We start from the raw sequence: 19,340 nt of genomic DNA, 5'->3' as shown, positions 1-19,340 counted from the left end.
TCGCGACCCCATGAACTGCAGCCTAACTCTTGAGTGTCCTTCAAATCAGTGGAGTTTGTTGTATTTCTTTCAGAAGAGGCTGGTTCGTTCATATTTAAAATGTTAAAACACTCTCCCACCTGTCTCCCCTTCCTACACAACTCCCATCACTGTAAACACATCACATGTGATCTCCCTTTCCCAAACAGATTAGTTGATATGGAAACAAGGATCCATATAAGTGGTTATATAAGTATCTCTCAAACAAAGAGAGACAGAAAGAGGCCATTCTGACAGCACACCCGGTTCCAATCACACAGACACAAGTACAGCTAGCGAGGCCACACTTTCTCTAGGCTTCCTCCAAAAAAAAGCCGCCTCCACGTTCGGCTTCGTCCCATTCTGCCCCACTGTCTGACCTCCCGGGCTTCTCAAAGTGCCCGGAAACCTCGGGCCAGCAGATGCTTACTCAGGGTGTAGCCAGCCATCCAGCTGCCCTTGCTGACCAGCCCCTGCAGCAGGCGGAAGATCAGCAGGGACGTGTAGTCCGGAGCCACGGCCGTCAGGACGCCCAAGCTGGCGCAGGCGAGGGTGGTAGCCAAGAGGCACACCTTGCGGCCAAACCTTCAGAGGCAAGCAGACATCGAGGTGAGTGCTGAGTGCTCACAGCGACTGAGGGACAGCAGGCTCTCTACTGGGAGACAAGACAGCTTCTCTGCGGCATCGTGCGGTCCATCACACATCGCGGCCCCTTCTCCAAGCCTGACCTGGTCCCCCTCTCTGTGACAGCGACCGGCAACTCTTGCAGGTTTAATGAAGTCACTCTGAAGAGGAATCCTGACCACTCTCAGTCAAGGACCAGGGGTCTCCCTCAGTGACCCACCCAGTTCTGACTCATCCCCTCTCATCATCTTTGTATTTAGCAGATTGCATGACTATTCACAGACTTAACAGGGTGCACCAGAAATCAGATCCCCGCCCCCATCCACATATTTAACCTTATCAACGCTCATAAGGGTTTTCTGGGGAAATATTCAATTCTAATAGTATAACCACTGAAAAGTGTTTTTCCTTTCTATTTCCGTGAGTAAAGTGGGCCGACAGACACATGAAGAGATGCTCAACATCCCTAGTCATTGGGGAAATGCGAACCAGAGCCACTCGGGAAGTCGCTGTAAACACAGGGAGCTCAGGGGCGCCCTGTGAGATCCTAGGGGGCGGGGCGGGGTGGGGTAGGGGGAGGTTTGGGGGAGGGGACGCGCGTCCGCGCATGGTCCGTTCACACTGGCGCAGGGCAGAAGCCGACACGGTGTTCTAAAGCAGTTATCCTCCAATTAAAAATAATTCTTAAAAAACATTTAAAAAACTACAATGAGATATCACTTCACACTTATCAGAATGGCCATTATCAGAAAGACAATAAACAGTAAGTGTTGGCAAGGATGTGAAAAAAAGGGAGCTTAGGACACTGTGGATGGGAGTATAAACTGAGGCAGCCATTATGGAAAACAGAAGAAACAAGACAAAGGTTCTTCAAAAAGTTAAAAACGGAACCACCGTACAGTCCAGCCATTTCAGGTCTGAATGTTTCTCCAAAGGAAACAAAAACACTAATTAAAAAAGACATCTGCACCCCTATGTTTACTGCAGTATTAGCTAAATTGCCAATATATGAAAGCAATATATGGAATATATTCCAATATAAGCAATATATGGAAGGACTGATCCTGAAGCTGAAGCTCCAATACTTTGTTTGACCACCTGATGTGAAGAACTAACTCATTTGAAAAGACCCTGATGCCGGGAAACATTGAAGGTGGGAGAAGGGAATGACAGAGGATGAGATGGTTGGATGGCATCACCGACTCAATGGACATGAGTTTGAGTGGACTCTGGAAGTTGGTGATGGGCAGGGAGGCCTGTGGAGAAGGCGAAGGCACCCCATTCCAGTACTCTTGCCTGGAAAATCCCATGGATGGAGGAGCCTGATGGGCTGCAGTCCATGGGGTCGCAAAGAGTCGGACACGACTGAATGACTTCACTTTCACTTTTCACTTTCATGCATTGGAGAAGGAAATGGCAACCCACTCCAGTGTTCTTGCCTGGAGAATTCCAGGGACAGGGGAGCCTGGTGGGCTGCCATCTATGGGGTCGCACAGAGTCAGACATGATTGAAGTGACTTAGCAGCAGCAGGGGCAGCAGCAGGGAGGCCTGGCGTGCTGCGGTCCGTGGGGTCGAAAAGAGTTGGACTTGACTGAGTGACTGAACTGAACTGAACTGATATGGAAGCAACCTAAGTGTCCATCGATAGTTGAATGAATAAAGATGTGTATATATACATATATATATATATATAAACCAGGGTCTCCCGCATGGCAGGCAGATGCTTTATCCTCTGAGCCACCAGGGAACACCACCATATTATATATATATATATATATGTGTGTGTGTGTGTGTGTACAATGCAATAGTGCTCAGCCATAAAAAAGAACATATTTGTGACAGTCCAGATGGACACGGAGGGTAAAGCGCTGAGTGAAAGAGTCAGAGAAAAACGAACACCATGTGACCTCCCTCAGACGCAAGACTTAAGAAACAAAACAAATATAGCTTCTAAATGACAGTTATCTACTCCTGAAAACAGATACATAAATGGATAAATACTAAAAATATTAGTGACGGAACCATTCACTCTACCTTCTTCCCACATGCAAAGATGATTAACATGCTTTAGGGAAATACTGCGGGGGGAAAAACAGCTGTCCACACACACAAATCCACTTCCTCATCTCTCATCTTCAGCCTTCCACTGACACTGTCCTTGCTCACCAACTTCTACATGTTGAACTTCTCTCTGCATACCCTCTTCTAGCTTATCTCAAACTTGGTTTATCGCTTTAAATACCAATTACTGGTGGCAAATCCCAAATATTTAACTCCAGCCCGAACCTTATGTACCCAACTGTCTACTTGGCAACTCTTCTCTGTCTCACAGGCTGCTCTGAAACACATCTCCTAAAAGCTGCAAAGAAGGGTATTCTTAACCCTCTCTGTCTCAAAAAATGGCACTGCCCCCTCCACCCATCTTCCAGAAGCATAATCCTTGGCTTTGTGCCCCCTTCCTCTGAGCCCTGCATCGAGCTACACAACCTGCCTGGCTCTGAAATCCCCCCTAAATCCCCACCTTCCTTCCGTCGTCTTGCCCCAAATCGTCCCGCACTCCCTACCGTGTCGGGTCTCAGCTTCTGCAAAGATCCCCTCTGGCCACTTCTCCCACCACTGTCTGCTCAAGTCCCTTCTCCCCATGGTGTTGACGCTGTGCTTGGTCGGATCCACCTTTACATACCTGTCTGCGATGTAGCCGACTCCCAGAGAGCCCAGGAAGAAGCCCAAGTTCACACAGGACTGAAAGAGGTCCACCTTCCAAGAGTCATCACACACCAGGTTAAACTGCGGGTCGGAGGGGCCAAAACACACAAGACTGTTTGTAAGTTAAACTATGCCTACCGTTTTCCCTGCAGAAAATGTCAACGCATGACACAAAACTGTGGGATCCCAGGGCCCCTCACATCCTTTCCTTTCACCACATTTTCATAAGACAACTGCAGGGTTTCTGGGGAATCTCAGGCAGTGTCATTACACGCCTAATATCTTTATCTTGGGTTTACCCTCAATATACACTAATTAAAGAGTCTGTTGTCAGGTACCCCTGATAGTTGTCAAAGGACAGGGTGGCCAAACGGTAAGGTTTCTAAAGGAAATACAGCAAAGTAATTCTCCAAAAACGAAAATGATGTAAAATAAATATGACGTGTTTCCCAGAATTGGTAAAAACCCTTAATTAAGAAAGCTGAGGACCAAAGAATTGATGCTTTGAACTGTGGTGTTGGAGGAGACTCTTGAGAGTCCCTTGGACTGCAAGGAGATTCAACCAGCCCATCCTAAAGTAATCAATCCTCAATATTCCTGGGAAGGACTGATGCTGAAGCTGAAACTCCAATACTTTGGCCACCTGATGCGAAGAACTGAGTCATTGGAAAAGACCCTGATGCTGGGAAAGATTGAGGGCAGGAGGAGAAGGGACAACAGAGGATGAGATGGTTGGATGGCATCACCGACTCGATGCACGTGAGTTTGAGCAAGCTCCAGGAGTTGCTATGGACAGGGAGGCCTGGTGTGCTGTAGTCCATGGGGTCGCAAAGAGCTGGACATGACTGAGTGACTGAACTGAACTGAATCACATGTTTTATTCCATAAATTCTACCCAATAATTGTGTAAATTTGTCATGACTGATGGAACTGTGAGTATCAACATGAGAATTTCTGAGCAAAGAAGCAGAGGCCAGCTGGTGGGGGCTTCTGGGGAGCAGCCCTGCATGCGGGGGAAGGGGGAACCCAGAGGCGGCAGGAGATGCGGAGGGTCCCATGTGCCTGGGAGGAACCGAGGCAGAAGGACAGAGGCAAAGACAGGAGCCGATCTGCCTGGGCGTTATTGGGAATGAGGTTCAGGGACCGCCCTTCCGTGTTTGGCACATTCATGGTGATGCCAACATGCGTGGGCGCTCTGGGAGGCCCGAGTGCAGAAGCATCCCCGCTTGGAGTGCAGAGGGGCAGAAAGTAGGGGGTCTCGGTCTCCTGTCTGGAAGGTATGTGTGGAGCTGCTCCTGTCACCATCATGAAGCCACTGTGGGCGCTGCAGGGAGAAACCATGTGCCCATGGTTTAGTAAATAATGAACCATTTAACTTTTTAAATGAGGCTTTAGTTTTTGTTGTTCAGTCACTCAGTCACGTCTGACTCTCTGACTCTAGGGACTGCAGCATGCCAGGCTTTCTTGTCCTTTACTATCTCCTGGGATTTGCTCAAATTTATATCAATCGAGTCAGTGATGCCATCAAGTCAGTGATGCCATCCAACCATCTCATCCTCTGTCATCCCGTTCTCTTCCTGCCTTCAGTCTTTCCCAGCATCAGGGTCTTTTCCAATGAGTCGGCTCTTCTCATCAAGTGACCGAAGTATTGGAGTTTCAGCTTCAGCATGATTGCTTCCAATGAATTTTCAGGGTTGATGTCCTTTAGGATGGACTGGTTGGATCTCCTTGCAGTCCACAGGACTCTCAAGAGTCTTCTTCAGCACCATAGATCAAAAACATCAGTTTTTCGGAGCTCAGCCTTCTTTATAGTCCAACTCTCATAACTGTACATGACTACTGGAAAAATCATAGCTCTCAGTAGACAAACCTTTTTCAGCAAAGTGATGTCTCTGCTTTTGAATATGCTGTCTAGGTGTGTTTTATTACCTGGGAGGCTTTGCTACCCATCTCCTGTAAAAACTTAGAGTTGCATGTATGAACCATGCCCTTGTCCTGGCCCAGTGGTCAGTCATGAGCACTTTAAAAAAATAAACAAAAAGGTAAAACTCCCTGCTACCGTTTGACTTTCAGAACCTAACAATCAGCTCGTGCTACCACCTGCCTTATGCTCAGATCTTGTCTGCTCCTGTGAATAGCTCAGCTCTTGGAGGCAATCAGCATCTCCCCCATTCTTGGCTGATCCAGATGTTTCAGTTCAGTTCAGTTGCCCAGTCGTGTCCTACTCTTTGTGACTCCATGGACTTCAGGACAGGCTTCCCTGTTTCATCACCAGCTCTCGGAGTTTGCTCAAACTCATGTCCATCGAGTCGGTGATGCCATCCAACCGTCTCATCCTCTGTCATCCCCTTCTCCTCCCACCTTCAATCTTTCCCAGCATCAGGGTCTTTTCAATCTTTTCTTCGCATCAGGTGGCCAAAGTATTGGAGTTTCAGCTTCAACATCAGTCCTTCCAATGAATATTCAGGACTGATCTTCTTTAGGATGGACTGACTGGATCTCCTTGCAGTCCAAGGAACTCTCAAGAGTCTTCTCCAACACCACAGTTCAAAAGCATCAATTCTTCGGTGCTCAGCTTTCTTTATGGTCCAACTCTCACTCCCGGTGTTTATTCCCTTGAAAATTCAGCTGGAAGCACACCGCCCTGGGGAGTTTCTCCTGCCTCTGTTCGGCTTCTCTGCGGCCCTGGGCCCTGTCAGTGGAACTCGGGGGAGGCCGCTCCTGAGAGCTGTTATCTCGCTGGCCCAGGTCAGCCTCTCCAGCGGCCTCTCTGGAGCCCCCACCTGCATCACCCAGGACGATGTTCTGTGCATACTAGACGCCCCCAAAGCCACAGGGCAATGGTTTTGGGGTGTTTGTTCTACTCTTTGCAATCAGCATCTTTGTACAATATCTCTGCCACCCTCCCTGAAATGTCCTGCGTGCCATCCTGCTCTGGGGGCGTGCAGAAGCCAGGGAGCTCATGGAACTGGAGGAATGGGGGCCTGGCCTTCCCTACTGATGCTGCCTCCCTTAAGAACTCTGCCCCCAGCTATGCCAAGGGGCTCTGTCTGCAGGCACCTGCCTGCCCTCTGCGATCCCAGACCCAGCCACTGTCCCCAGGGACCCTCTGTGCCTCTAGGAAGATGGAAAGCCTGGAGTTTGTACAGGGGGCGCACGGGATGGGGTGGGGTCTCCTAGGCCCGGTCCCTCTCCCTGCTGGGACTTCACTGGGGATTTCTCCGGGGCCAGGCTGTGTGGTGGACATGGCCTGTAGAGCAGCAGGCTGGCCAAGCTCACGTGGCACACAGTCACCCAGCGTCCTTGTTAGAATCCAGGTTCCCGTGAGTTCTGTCTCCGCAGATCATGGGTCAGAATCCAGGTGATCCCGGGGATCAGGTGAGTTGGGAAAACTTCCTACCCCAAATGGACCCTGACCTCTGCCCTCAGGGTGGGGAGGGACGGGGAGCTGGGTGTTCAGAGAGGTCAGCTCGTCGCGTTCCCTTCAGCCAATTCCAACGTCCAAGGCAAGGCCATGTGAAAGATTATTTCTGCAGAAATGAATAACTAGGGAGGTTCTCCCCCAAACAAGCTTCAGCTTAGGCTGAGGGCAGGAGGCAAAAGTTGTTGTGAAGCAGTGGGAAGGGTGAGTCAGAGGAGGCGCGTTCCGTCCAGGAGAAGCGGTCCTCCACTCCTGAGGCCCCGCGTCTCATCGCCTCCTCACCTCCAGCTGGATCCCACCCCCAGTACACTAGCGTGCCCCCAGGTGAGCCCTAGCCCACAACCCCTCCCCTGTCTCCCCCAGTCCTCCCCAGAGTGCTCGGGTCCCCGAGGACCTGGAAGACTGCTCCCGGTTACCACCGTCAGCCAGTCGGGACTATGTCCCCTCCCCAGGGCCCCTGCCCAGGCCAGGCTCCCCACATGAATGAGCTGCTACTTCCCTGTGTTCCAGCCTCACTGCTCAGGTCTCAGCTGCCTGCCTCCCCGGCCAGGACCCTCTGGCAAATCGGGCCCCTCCTCCTCCCCAGCCCCTGCCAGGTCTGCGTCTCTTAAATCAATCCTTTTTGATCCTGTGACAGCCGCGTTGGCTGACAGTCCTGCCAGGGCCCGTGTCGGCCTCTTCAAGCTCTCCCCACCTCTGGGGAGCGTCACCTCCACTCTCCACCAGCACCTGGACTGTTCCCAAGGTCCAGTGAGGACTGTCTTCTTGCTATGCCTGAACTGCCACTTGGCACAAAGGTAGGGTTGCCAGTTTTAGAGCAAAAAAAATATGGGGTGCCCCTCCGAACTGGAATTTCAGATAAGCAACACTTTTTTTTTTAGTGCAATCATGTCCTCAGCAGTATCTGAATTCCCAGCCTCAGCTGTCAGTATCAAATGTTATGCAATACCTGGGACCTAATTATCCTAAATAAATATTCATTGTTTACCTGAAATTCAAATTTAATGGGCGTCCAGCATTTTATCTGGTGACCTGATGTAAGATCTCAGCCCTCTGGCCCAAAGCTGAGCCGCCACCATTCTGTCCATGACTCCTCTACTGGATTCCAGTCACTTCACCAACTCATTGCTCCCTGAACGTGGTCCCTGCCCCCCTCCCCTGAGCTTTGGTTCACACTCCCCAACGCACCCTGTTTGCTGTCCTAGCAGCTCAAAATACCACCCTGGGTCGCATTCAAATACTCCGTCCTAAGGACCTACTGTGTAGCATAGGGAATTATATCTGATATTTTGTAATAACCTAGAAGGGAAAAGAATCTGAAAAAAAATAGATATCTACATGTATATAACTGAGTCAAGGAGGTGGCACAGTAACCCACTCCAGTGTTCTTGCCTGGATAATCCCACAGACAGAGAGGAGCCTGGTGGGCTGCAGTCCATGAGGTTGCAGAGTCGGACACGACTGAAGCGACTTAGCCTGGGATGGCATAGCTGAATCCCCTTGCCTGAAACTAACACAACACTGTCAATCAACTACATCCAATGTAGAAAGTCTGCCACCTCCTGCTGGAAGGCCCCAGCGGCCAGCTGAATAGTAAGGTCCCCCTCCCTGTCTGGGACACTGATCTTATTCTCACGGTCACCACCCCTTCCTGGCTCCCTGGAGACTGCAAACTCCTTGAACTTCACGGGCTTCTTCTGTGTCCCTCCTGGCATCATACCCAGTGCCAGAACAAAGGAAAAGCTCAGGACACGGTTACTGAGGGAATAGACGGGGAGGTGAATGGATGAATTCTTGCACCTAGCTGATCCTTTCCAAGCAGAGTATGCCTCAGCCACAGAGAACAATACATCCCCGTCTGGGTCTGTTTCTAGATTTCCAGCTAGAAGAGCGGCCAGTTCAGCATCCCTGGGAGGCGATCCTCTACCTGGACATCTGTGGTTGGAGGACACTTCAGAGACCAGACGTCTGAGCAAGGGCACCCACACCTGCTCCCTGTCCCCCAAGACAGTGGGCCGTGGGGCCGGAGGGGCGGACACGGCGCTTTTCTCCAGCTAGACGTGCGCTGCTCAGGCCACTCAGCTACCTTGCTTCAGGTGAGCAGTTTGCTAACAGACAGACTTTGCATAGTTCTGGTCTGTGGCTTCACCAAATGGCTTCCCTGGTGGCTCAGATGGTAAAGAATCTGCCTGCAATGCAGGGTTCAATCCCTGGGTCGGGAAGATCCCCTGGAGAAGGAAATGGCAACCCACTCCAGTATTCTGGCCTGGAGAATCCCATGGACAGAGGAGCCTCGCAGGCTACAGTCCATGGGGTTGCAAAGAGTCGAACACGACTGAGCGACTAATGTGTCTAAACTTCTCCTGTGACTTCGCCAAGTGACCTTGAGATCAGTTTCCAAGTGCTTACTCTTGTCACAGAATAGCACTTTCCAAAGGGTCCATGAAGGAAAGAAATCTGCTGGCTTCTCAGTGAGATATTCTCAAAGCAAACGCTCAGATAACCCACTAACCTATCTAGGCAAGTGCTCTGCCGCCATCCTGCTCTCCTGTGGGCCATGGAGGAGACACTCAGGGCAGCTGGGTGCTGGACACCCAGGGGTGCTGACCCAGCCACTCTCTGGCTTGTCTGATCAGCATCTTCACGGTCCTCGGCCGAACCCTGGGAAGCAGGTCATTGTCATCACTGGTTTACTGATGAGAGAACTGAGGCTCAGAGAGGCTGAGTAACCTACACAGCGACACTCAGCCAACTCAGGGCGTGGCTGAGACTCAGTCAGACTCCAGGGCAGCTTCCACACCGCCTCAGAGACCAGCGTTGAGCTGTCACATGTCCACGGCTTGTGAATGGAGGGAGGGGGCCTCTCATCTCTGATGGTGGGGCCGCTGGCCCCCAGGTGGATTCTGCAGGCCCGTGGAGAAGCCACTGGGGCAGAAGGGTGAGGAAGCAAGCAGTCCAGCTCAGCCTGGCAGGCGATGGTGTCTCTGAGCCCCAGTTCCCTCCTCTAACACCCAGAGTGTGCGGAGGATTGAACAAGGGAGGAACGGCAGTGCCCAGTACGGAGTCTGATACGCCAGAGTTCAGAGAACATGACCCCGCTCCCTCTTTGCTGATGTGGGATTGAAGCCTGTAGGATTCATCATGTTTCCTCTCTGCCCTGAAACCCACATCGTTATCCCCACAGCGAAGGCCTGCTCTTACCTCGGTCACGATGGAGGAGCCGGGCGTGTCGTACACCCAGCCCTGCTCGCAGGGGCCCAGGGGCAGGGGGCTGCCGTTGGTAGCCAGGCTGGCCAGCGGGTCCAGGCAGCCAAGGGTGCTCTGGTTCCAGTCCACCTCGTAGCGGAGGCACTGGCTCTCGGGTCCCGGGCCTGGCACCGTGTAGTTGAGCTCCTCCGCCAGGCTCCAGCCACATCGCCGGCTCAGCTCCGCCACCCCTGGACTCCGGCAGCGGTGGTCCGGGGTGAAGGCCAGGAAGACGATGCCCACATAGATGGGGGCGAAGGCGGCCGAGAGCAGGCACAGAATCAGGAAGGTTTGCTTCTGGAACCAGCCGAACTCCCCAACCTGCTTCAGTACATCATCAACGGTGAGCATGACTGAGCCTCCACGCGCATCGCTCTGAGCAGACCACAGCAGCCGCAGGGCCCGGGGTCAGGGTCTTATGTGGGTTTCTCTGCAATGGGCTGGTCTGAAGTCGAAATGCTGTCTAAGCATCTTGGCCTTGGAAGCCAACCAGCTGGAAACAATCTTTCACCCACAGGGCAGGTTTCAGGCAGGGATAGGAGGAGGATGATTGGTCAGACTGCTGGGCTGGGGGAAGTCACCTGGGCTGAGGACCTGATTCTGTGGCACTGGGGTTCCCAGAGCCAAGGGAGAGAGCAAAGGTGGCCATGACCCTCCCAGCAGTCTCTTTCAGGCTCTTCCAGAGGGATCCTCTACTTGAAAGCCTTTTTATCATCCAGATAAACAAAAACAGCACACGGGCTGCCAGGCTATTGACTTGCTACTCACGATGGGGTGTCTCAAGCAGTGTGCATGGAGGGTCTGGCCATGGGCGATGGGAGAGCCAAGCTCCCCAGACTGACTCACTTCCCTACATCCTTATCCCAGGGTAGAACGACTGCCTTCTTCGGGACCCACAAAGGACTTCTCCTGGCATCACTCTGTCCGCAGGCAGTTTCCTGGCTGCTGGACCATGATGCACCCACCCTGAATCCCCAGGAAAGTGGGCCACAGGGGCCCTCTAGGCACAGATCCTGATGGGTTTCCTGGGCAGAGTTGCTGGTAGAAAAGATCAAAGGGCCGCAGGCAGAGAACACCTCCCCCTCCCCCACTTCAGCCTGGGAGGACACAGAACATTAAGGCTGGGTCCCCCCTCCACGCACGCAAGAGGGACAGATAACAGATGAACGGGTGCCGGGTGCCCTCTTGTTCCCGGGACCCTCATCTCTCTGTTCCGTGGACACGGGGAGCTGGCCCCAAGCCCAGCGGTGCACCAGCTGCTCTGGTGAGACAGGAGGAGGCTGCAGCTGTGCAAACTACTTCCCTACTTGAGCTGAGCACCGACTGGGGTGCTGTGGGAGGGGAGAGGGCAGGGAGGGGGGCAAACCTCCCCAAGGCATCAGCTCACCCAGGCCAGGTGCTGCCCTTCCTGCCTGAGTGAGATAATAGAACTGTGTCTCCATCACCCCTCCTTGTTCTTGGCACAGGGCCCCTGAAACCCTTGACACTTCCTAGGAGTGTCTTCTGTTCCATGAGGTGACTCTGGGCGGGCTTGTGGGTGGCTCCTGGTCACGGGTAAGACCAAGCTATGGTTGTGTGCTAGGGTCTTCCCAGGTGGCACTGCTGGTGAAGAGCCCGCCTGCCGACGCAGGGGACACAGGAGATGCAGGCTCCGTGCCTGGGTGAGGAAGATCCCCTGGAGGAGGAAACGGCAACCCACTCCAGTGGTCTTGCCTGGAGAGTCCCAAGGACAGAGGAGCCTGGTGGGCTACAGTCCATGGGATCACAAAGAGACTCTGGGTGGGTGCCTGCCTGCAGGTAAGACCGAGGTGTCATTAGAAACTTGGAACTTTCAGCCCCATCTCCCCATTCTCTTGAGCATAAAGGGCTGACATGGTCAGTCATGGGTCATGCCGATGGGGTGAAGCCTGCATAACAGCCCCACTACCCGGGGTTCAGAGCAATCATATCCACACCCCAGGTCCGTGGGGACCACAGCTCCTGCACTGGGACCCACCCCCTACCCCCCACCCCCGCCCTGTGTGTCTCCTGGCTCCTTCAACGCTGCACCATATTCTCTAATAATCTGGTGGACAAGTCAACAGTTCCCTAACTTCTGTGAGCCGCTTTAGGAAATCAGAGGCTTCCCCCATGGCTCAGTTGGTAAAGAATCCACCTGCAGTGCAGGAGACCCGGGGTCGATCCTTGGGTCAGGAAGATCCCCTGGAGAAGGAAACAGCAACCCACTCCAGTATTCTTACCTGGAGAATTCCATGGACAGAGGAGTCTGGTGGGCTACAGTCCATGGGGCCGCAGAGAATTGGACACAACTGAGCAGGTAACACTTGCTAACAAATTAGTTGACTTCAAAGAGGGAAGAAGTCAGAGGACCCTGATCTGTAGCCAGGTCAGGCAGAACTGTGGGTCACCTGGGGCCCTAACAGTGACTGGCATCCGAGGAGGGGTGGTCTCGTGGGACTGAGCCCTTAACCGGTGGGGTCTGAGCCTCTCTCCAGGCCGAGGGGGTCAGAAGTGGGTTAAATTGTGGGACACCTGGCTGGCACTGCAGGCAAGCGTCTGGTGTGGGCAAAAGCCCCGCATTCGGTGACCTGAAGTGAAGTGTCCTGGGAGAGGAGTGAGGAGGACTCACGGGAGAAAGGAGAATGGGGTTTCCTACACACAAGGATGTCCCTGCTTTTCTCCAGCACAAGTGGCCCTGAATGCACAGGGCTCCCCTGCCTTGCGTCCTCAGCTTGGGAAGCGGCCGGGTGCTAAGGCCCTGCTCTCAGCTCATTGTGGGGAGGAAGCAAGCAAGGCCCTCCCCGCACCCACTCCCCAGGCCGGACCGGACCCACCACACACTCTTCCTTGAGGAGATGGCAGGCACCCAGGTCTGGGCAGAGCTGCCCTCCTGGTCTCAGTGTCCTGAGAGCTCTTTTCCCCCTCGGACCCCAGAGCAGGGAGACCTGTGCACGGCTCTGCACGGCTCCCCCCGACTCTGTCTCCAAGCCCCTCGGCCAGGTGCACATGGGGTGGCCGGTCATCCCGGGGTCCAGACTGCAGAAGTGACCCAGGCTGGCGGGTAAGTGTCGCCTGGGAAAGGCCAGTGCCACCGTCCTCACTGGCATCGGGGGTGACGGGCCAGACTCCTCTCTGAGCACAATATTCACTATGTGATCCCGTGAGAAACTTCGAGGTTAGAGACAAGAAACCGAGGCCCTTGTCCGCTGTCATGCCACTGGCTCTTGGCCAGTTCTTAAGAAATCAATTCACTGAAAGCCACAGGGCTAGTGACCAGCAACCGTGTTTCCAGGACTCTTGTGCTGCATCTCAACTCGCCCAGCAGCTCAAAACACAGATTTTGTGCAAGACATGTCCTTTGTTCCAGGACAGTTCACCCCAGGCCTTGGGACCTCCTGAAGTTAAGGACAGAGGCTGGGCTCCCCTCTGGGAAAACAGAAAAGGAACAGGCGTTCGGGGCAAGCCCAGAGCTGCAGAATGAAAGCCCGGCCACCAGGGATTCCCTAGGTCCAGATGACCTCCCAGTGGACTGATTTCAACACAACTGGGCTGATTTTCCAGGAGGGGTTTGCGAAGATGGGCTGGCCTGCCTCCCACCCTGTGGCCCCGAAGCTCCTTCCATCACAGGGCGCCCCTCCCACCAGGCTGAGCTGGGGACAGTGGTTGGGGGGCCGTGGCTGTCCCAGGCCTGGCCCCAGGGTTGCTGTTTCCCTCTCTGTGCTGTCCCGAGGGGTCCCCCGGTGACCCTGACATCTTCTTCCAAGGCAGCATGGCTCCATGATGCCATCGGGGACAGGCATTAACTCCAGTGGGGAGCGTGGAAGCCACCAGAGGTATGGGAATAGCGTGGGAGCCCATGATAAGGCTCCCGCAAGGCCCTCAGGGGCAAAGCCTGTCTTAGGGGCAAAGTGCGTTCCCTGCACCTCAAGCTCCTTCCCGAAGTCAGGCCGGCTCTGCTGGGTCTGCATTTCCTGCCCCAAAGTCCTGACACTGAAGGCTGCTGGGCAGAGTGCTTCCTCCTCCCAGGCCTCGGTCAGTTGTTTTTGTTTTTGTTTTTGTTTTGATGGTTGAGGATGGTTTATTAAGCTGTGCTTTAGTACGGATGCCAGGGTTTGCCCATGGCGCTCACTGTACAAGGCCCTGACGTGCTGCCAGTGTTTCCTGGCAGGAGTCTTCTACCTCCATTTCTTCCAGGGACAGGGATGGTCCTCCCAGTCGTCTGTGTCTGCCTCACCTGCCGTGACGGTCCTCTTTGTCCCCGCCTGTCCTGGGACCTGGACACAGAAGCATCACCTCATCCTGACTTACCCGCCCTGCCCCCAAAGCTCCAGGGCCCAGTGCCCACAGATGCCACCCCTGGGGCTGGGGGTCCCTGGGGGATGGGGGCTGGCCCAGTAACATTGGCAGAGGCCAGGGAGGATACGGGCATCACCTGGGTCTTCAGCTCTTTTCCGGATGATGCGAGAACATTACAGGACCAGCCTCCAGACACTGTTCTGAAACCTTGTCCAAGAGATCCTGGCTTGGCCCTCAGCTACCCACCACCCTGTCCCACTAAGGAACCCACCCACACACTTACTCCCTGCAAAGTAGAGCACCTGCGGTCTGCCAGGCCCTGCTCTTGGCAGGGAGAACAGAGCCGTTAACAGAGGAACCAGCATCTCAGGGTAGAGATCTGAGCTCAGTGAGGTAAGTATGGAGACGGTGTCTTCGCAGGTAGGGAGTGCTACGGATACCTCGAGCAGGAAGGGGGGCTGCAGCCTTAAGAATCAGGGGTCAGGGGTGGCCTCTGGGATGCTGAGCCTTGAGGGAGGCAGGAGAGTGGGCTCTGGGGGGTGGGAACTGGAGGACGAACGTTCCAGAGAGAAGAAAAGCAGGGGCTGGGCAGGCTGAGAGAGGAGGCCCGTGGGGCAGCCATAGAGCCAAGCCAAGGGAGCAGGACTGAGGCCAGAGGGGCCTCGGGCCTGGACACAGGGCCCCGCGGGACTGGGGCTTCATCCGGGGCGAGGGCAGCCCCCTGAGGTCGTCTGAGCCAAGCACGGGGAAGCTGCCACTGCCCAGCTGGGCCCAGGGCGCTGGACCAGATGGCACCAGCAGGGCTGGAGAGAAACGCATTCAGGGTCTGATTGCAGGTGGAGGTGGGAGGATATGCTGATGGGCTGGATGTGGGGTGTGAGAGCCAGTGAGGGGTCCAGAGGTGCCAGGCGTTTGGCCCGAGCCTCTGAAAAGACAGCCTTCCCTTGACCAAGGGGACAGGAGACATCCACCGAGCACGCGGACAGCACACGGATGGGGACAGGAGACATCCACCGAGCACGCAGACAGCACACGGATGGGGACAGGAGACATCCGCCGAGCACGCGGACAGCACACGGATGGGGACAGGAGACATCCGCCGAGCACGCGGACAGCACACGGATGGGGACAGGAGACATCCGCCGAGCACGCGGACAGCACACGGATGGGGACAGGAGACATCCGCCGAGCATGCGGACAGCACACGGATGGGGACAGGAGACATCCGCCGAGCATGCGGACAGCACACGGATGGGGAGGGGCTTTGGAGTCATTCAGATCCACCTCCATCAGTACACCACACATCTGCTAAGCCTTAACGTTCACGTCTGTAAAACGGGCCAACACTCACCCTCCCTCCTGCCCAGGGTGCAGCCGAGAGGATTAGGAAAGCCTGGGGCGGTGGGTGAGCTTTTCCTCAGAGGCCCCGGTGGTAGGCGCCTAGGTAGAGAGGCCCTTCTGGGCCTTCTAGTCTCTGCAGAGGGCTCCCTTCAGTCCAAGCACTAACACCGCCCTGGATGAGACCTAAATGAAGGCACATGCTTTCTGGCTCCCCGGAGAGTTTCATTTAGGGACACGGAAATTTTTAGTTTCATCTCATTGTCCTGTGTCGTGTGATATCCTTATTTTTGTCAACCATTTTTTCAGTACCATGTTATTTACTGAAAAAAAATCTGCATCTAGGTAGATCCATGCAGTTCAAACCTGTGCTGCTCAAGGGTCAACTGCGCTTCAGCATCAGGGCTGAGGGTCGGTTTCTTGGGGACTTTGACCCCAGGGAGAGTGGTATTGGGGGGACACAAATAGTGGGGGCAGGGAGCAAAGCCTTCCTCTGGGGAGCGCAGGTGAGAGGCAGACGGGGCCCACTTGGCCATGGCCACTGTTAACCATCTGTGTGCCCTCGCAGTCCACCAGGACCCTGCTCCATGGGACCTTCCGAGGAACGCAGAGCCCCGCCCACCGTGACAGCATCCCCGCTGGGTGGTCCACACACCCCCAGGTCCCAGGGACCACCATGTGCCGCTCCTCTTCTAGGAGACTCGCCGGCCACGCTCCCTACACGGACTTCACGTGCAGTCAGCCATCTCGCCTCCAAAGACCTTCTGCCTCGTACCAAGAAAGGCCATTTCCGTTCAAATTCAGCCTTTTCCAAATTTTCTTAAAGCTAAGTCCTCTCCAGTGTTTGCAGAACCTGTCAAAAACCACGCAGAACAAGTGTTCCGTGTGGGGCCCTGCGGGGAGTGTGCTGTGTGAGACACTGGGCAGCAAAAGGGGCGCCTTCTTTCATCCTGAGCCCTTCCCCCGGAAGCCACAAGGTGGGCAGAGCGGGATGGTGGTGGGCTGGGCAAGGCCGGCCCCGAGGGGAGGGCGCCCATCAGGGGTGGCAGAGGGTGATCGTGGGTGAGGAGGGCGACCTCAAGTCAGGGTCACTAAAGTCAAAGACCAGCTTCCCCGATGGAAACTCAAGACAGGGCAACTGAAGGGGGCAGGATTCTGAGTGGAGTCCTCTTAGTGAAAAGTGTTGCCATGACAACCAGCAGACCGGAGGCACCACAGCTCGAGGGTCCATGTGTGTTGTTTTGGGGGGCGGCAGGGGTGGTGACGTCCCAAGGCATCATGGAAGCAGCTCACTTTCATGTGATTCAGGGAATAAAGTTCTTTGCCTGGTACGTTTCATCAATTTCATTTCTTTCATCTAAAGCCAAGGGTCATAGGGCCTGCCTGGGACCTGCCCCTCACGGTGCCTGCCCCCATGACTCAGCGCTGCTCTGGAGGAGTGAGGCCTGCTCTCGGGATGCTTCCCCTAGGGGGGTGCCCAGAGCCCCGCCAGGTGACCCCTGACACGCTCTCCCTGTCCAGGGGTGACAGGACCATTTGTTCAATTCTGTTTTCCTCTAACTGCATCAAAACAGCAGTATAAGTAAACTTTATTGATTCACCAACTGCCCAAAACAGCATAAGAAGTAAAGAAAGGGAGTGAAAGTCGTTCAGTCGTCTCCGACTGTTCGCGATCCCATGAACTATACAGTCCACGGAATTCTCCAGGCCCGAATACTGGAGTGGGTAGCCTTTCCCTTCTCCAGGGGATCTTCCCAACCCAGCGATCAAACCCAGGTCTCCCACATTGCAGGCATATTCTTTACCAACTGAGCCACCAGGGAAGCCCAAGAATACTGGAATGGGTAGCCTTTCCCTTCTCCAGGGGATGTTCCTGACCCGGGAATCAAACCGGGGTCTTCTGCATTGCAGGTAGACTCTTTAGCAACTGAGCTGTCATGGAAGCCCATAGCTCACTACCAGGAGGAAGCAAAGAAATGTGAGTAATAACTCACAGCCTGACTTTGGCCTTCCCCTGCATCTTTAGGGAAAACAGTTCACTTCCCCCAGGATGGGAATGACAGCGACTGTCATGGGGCTCCTCAAGCTCCACAATAACGCTCCAGCCTTACCTCCCCAGCACCTCTGGCCACTCTGTCCCCAAACACCCAGCTCCCTGCCTTGGAGTCCGTGCAGCCTGGAGAGGAGCTGCAGGACCACCCTGCCCAGGATTCGTACAGTGACCCACCCTCCTGGGAGGCACAACACTCTCAGCCACCCTTGAGCTGCCAACTCCCCGTCGGCCAAGTTCATCTGAAAAAGAAGTCATGTCCCGCTGGGTCATGGGATTCTCCAAAGCTGGTGAAGGGGTTTCTAATCAATCTAACCTGGCCCCCACCCCAAGGCACACCACCTGCTGGTGACCTGACCCCTGGAAGAAAGATAAGACCTCCATGTCCTCCATGCCCACTTCTTGATCTGGTGCAAAGGGGTGGAAGAATTCCTTCTAGACAGCCCCCTGGGGTGGCCGTCGACGTCCCTGAAGGTGGTTGTGGCCAGCGTGTCACAGGTTGGTAGAAAGCAGACAGCTGCATCTAGAAAGCTCTTGGTGGGAGCTGGGTCTCCACTCTTGCGTGGATTTTCCTGGGCACAGGGTTTGCCTACACTGTCCTGACCTTCCACTTATCCCAGCCCCCCGCCGTTCAATACACAGTCTCAACAAAGGTGGGGCTTAAAATCTTGGTTAAAAGGAAACTAAACTAGACTCGTGAAAGGTTGTAATTCTTACTTGCTGTCGGGGAGCGTTTTCCTAAACTCCTACGACCACAGCTGGCACAGACTGTTAGTCGATTTGCAGGGGCTCAGGGGAAGAGATTATCAAGGTGCTCGAGAAAAGAGCGTGAGCAAACACCTCACATGCGTGGTCACATCCCCGTCTCCCTGCGGCTGGCACAGCTGGCCACCAGGGAAGACAGCCCGAGGCGCCGATGAAGGGTCAAGTTCACTCACAGGGCCCGCGAGTGCCTCTCCAGGCAGAGAGGACTCCTGTGTCTTAGTGAAAAGGGAGTGGCTTGGACAAGTTTCCTGGACAAGTTTCCTGGACACAGCATCTGAGAACCAGCAACCGTGGGCCACAACGCAAACCTTTATATAAGACCCCAGAGTGTCCGTCTCGAGAGAGATGCTTGTAAGTTCTCAAGGGGAAAACAGTCTCTCCAGTTGGAAATAATCAGAACATGAGCAGAAAGGAAGGGCGCTGACTCCGGTAAGTCTATAGTCAGACATCATACTCCCTGCTCGGTCTGTCTTCATAGTAACATCCGGGAAGCTCTAGATACTAGTCGGTCATTTCAGGTGGAAACCAGATTCATGCAAGAGAAGCCCCCCTCCCCGCTCCATGTAAGCCTGGGGTGTATACCAGGACTGTGGGATCTGCACTCATGGTGGCTGTTTTGGTAAAAAAATAAATAAATATCCCAAGGTCTGCTTCCTTAGAAGGAGGAAGAACCAGGTGTGGGTGAAGCTGACAGAGCCCCCCGTGGGCCTTGAGTAAGCATCTACACTCGGAGAGACTCAGGGACACTTGTGAAGGGTTGGCCGACACCCAGACACAACTGTCTTTGGAATGGGACAGGAGACGCAGAGAGGGCATCGGACGCGGCAGCAAACTCAGGGGCTTTTCACTTAAGGGCAGAAAGCAGGACCACCCAG

The 19,340-nt window shown here is 54.4% G+C and overlaps 1 protein-coding gene across 1 annotated transcript in view; it reads right to left on the bottom strand.

The window, feature by feature from the left end:
• The window catches only part of LOC102278342 (solute carrier family 22 member 1), a 36,654-nt gene extending 26,287 nt beyond the window's left edge, over window positions 1–10,367 (bottom strand). Inside the window, 3 exon segments of the mRNA XM_005900394.3 lie at window positions 449–603; window positions 3,327–3,430; window positions 9,972–10,367. Coding sequence (XP_005900456.2) covers window positions 449–603; window positions 3,327–3,430; window positions 9,972–10,367 — 655 coding nt within the window.
• Between the last annotated feature and the right edge of the window lie 8,973 nt (window positions 10,368–19,340).

This window comes from Bos mutus, chromosome 9 (assembly GCF_027580195.1).
Source record: "Bos mutus isolate GX-2022 chromosome 9, NWIPB_WYAK_1.1, whole genome shotgun sequence".
In the NCBI taxonomy this organism is placed as follows: Eukaryota; Metazoa; Chordata; class Mammalia; order Artiodactyla; family Bovidae; genus Bos; species Bos mutus.
This window is presented reverse-complemented; position numbering and strand designations above follow the sequence as displayed.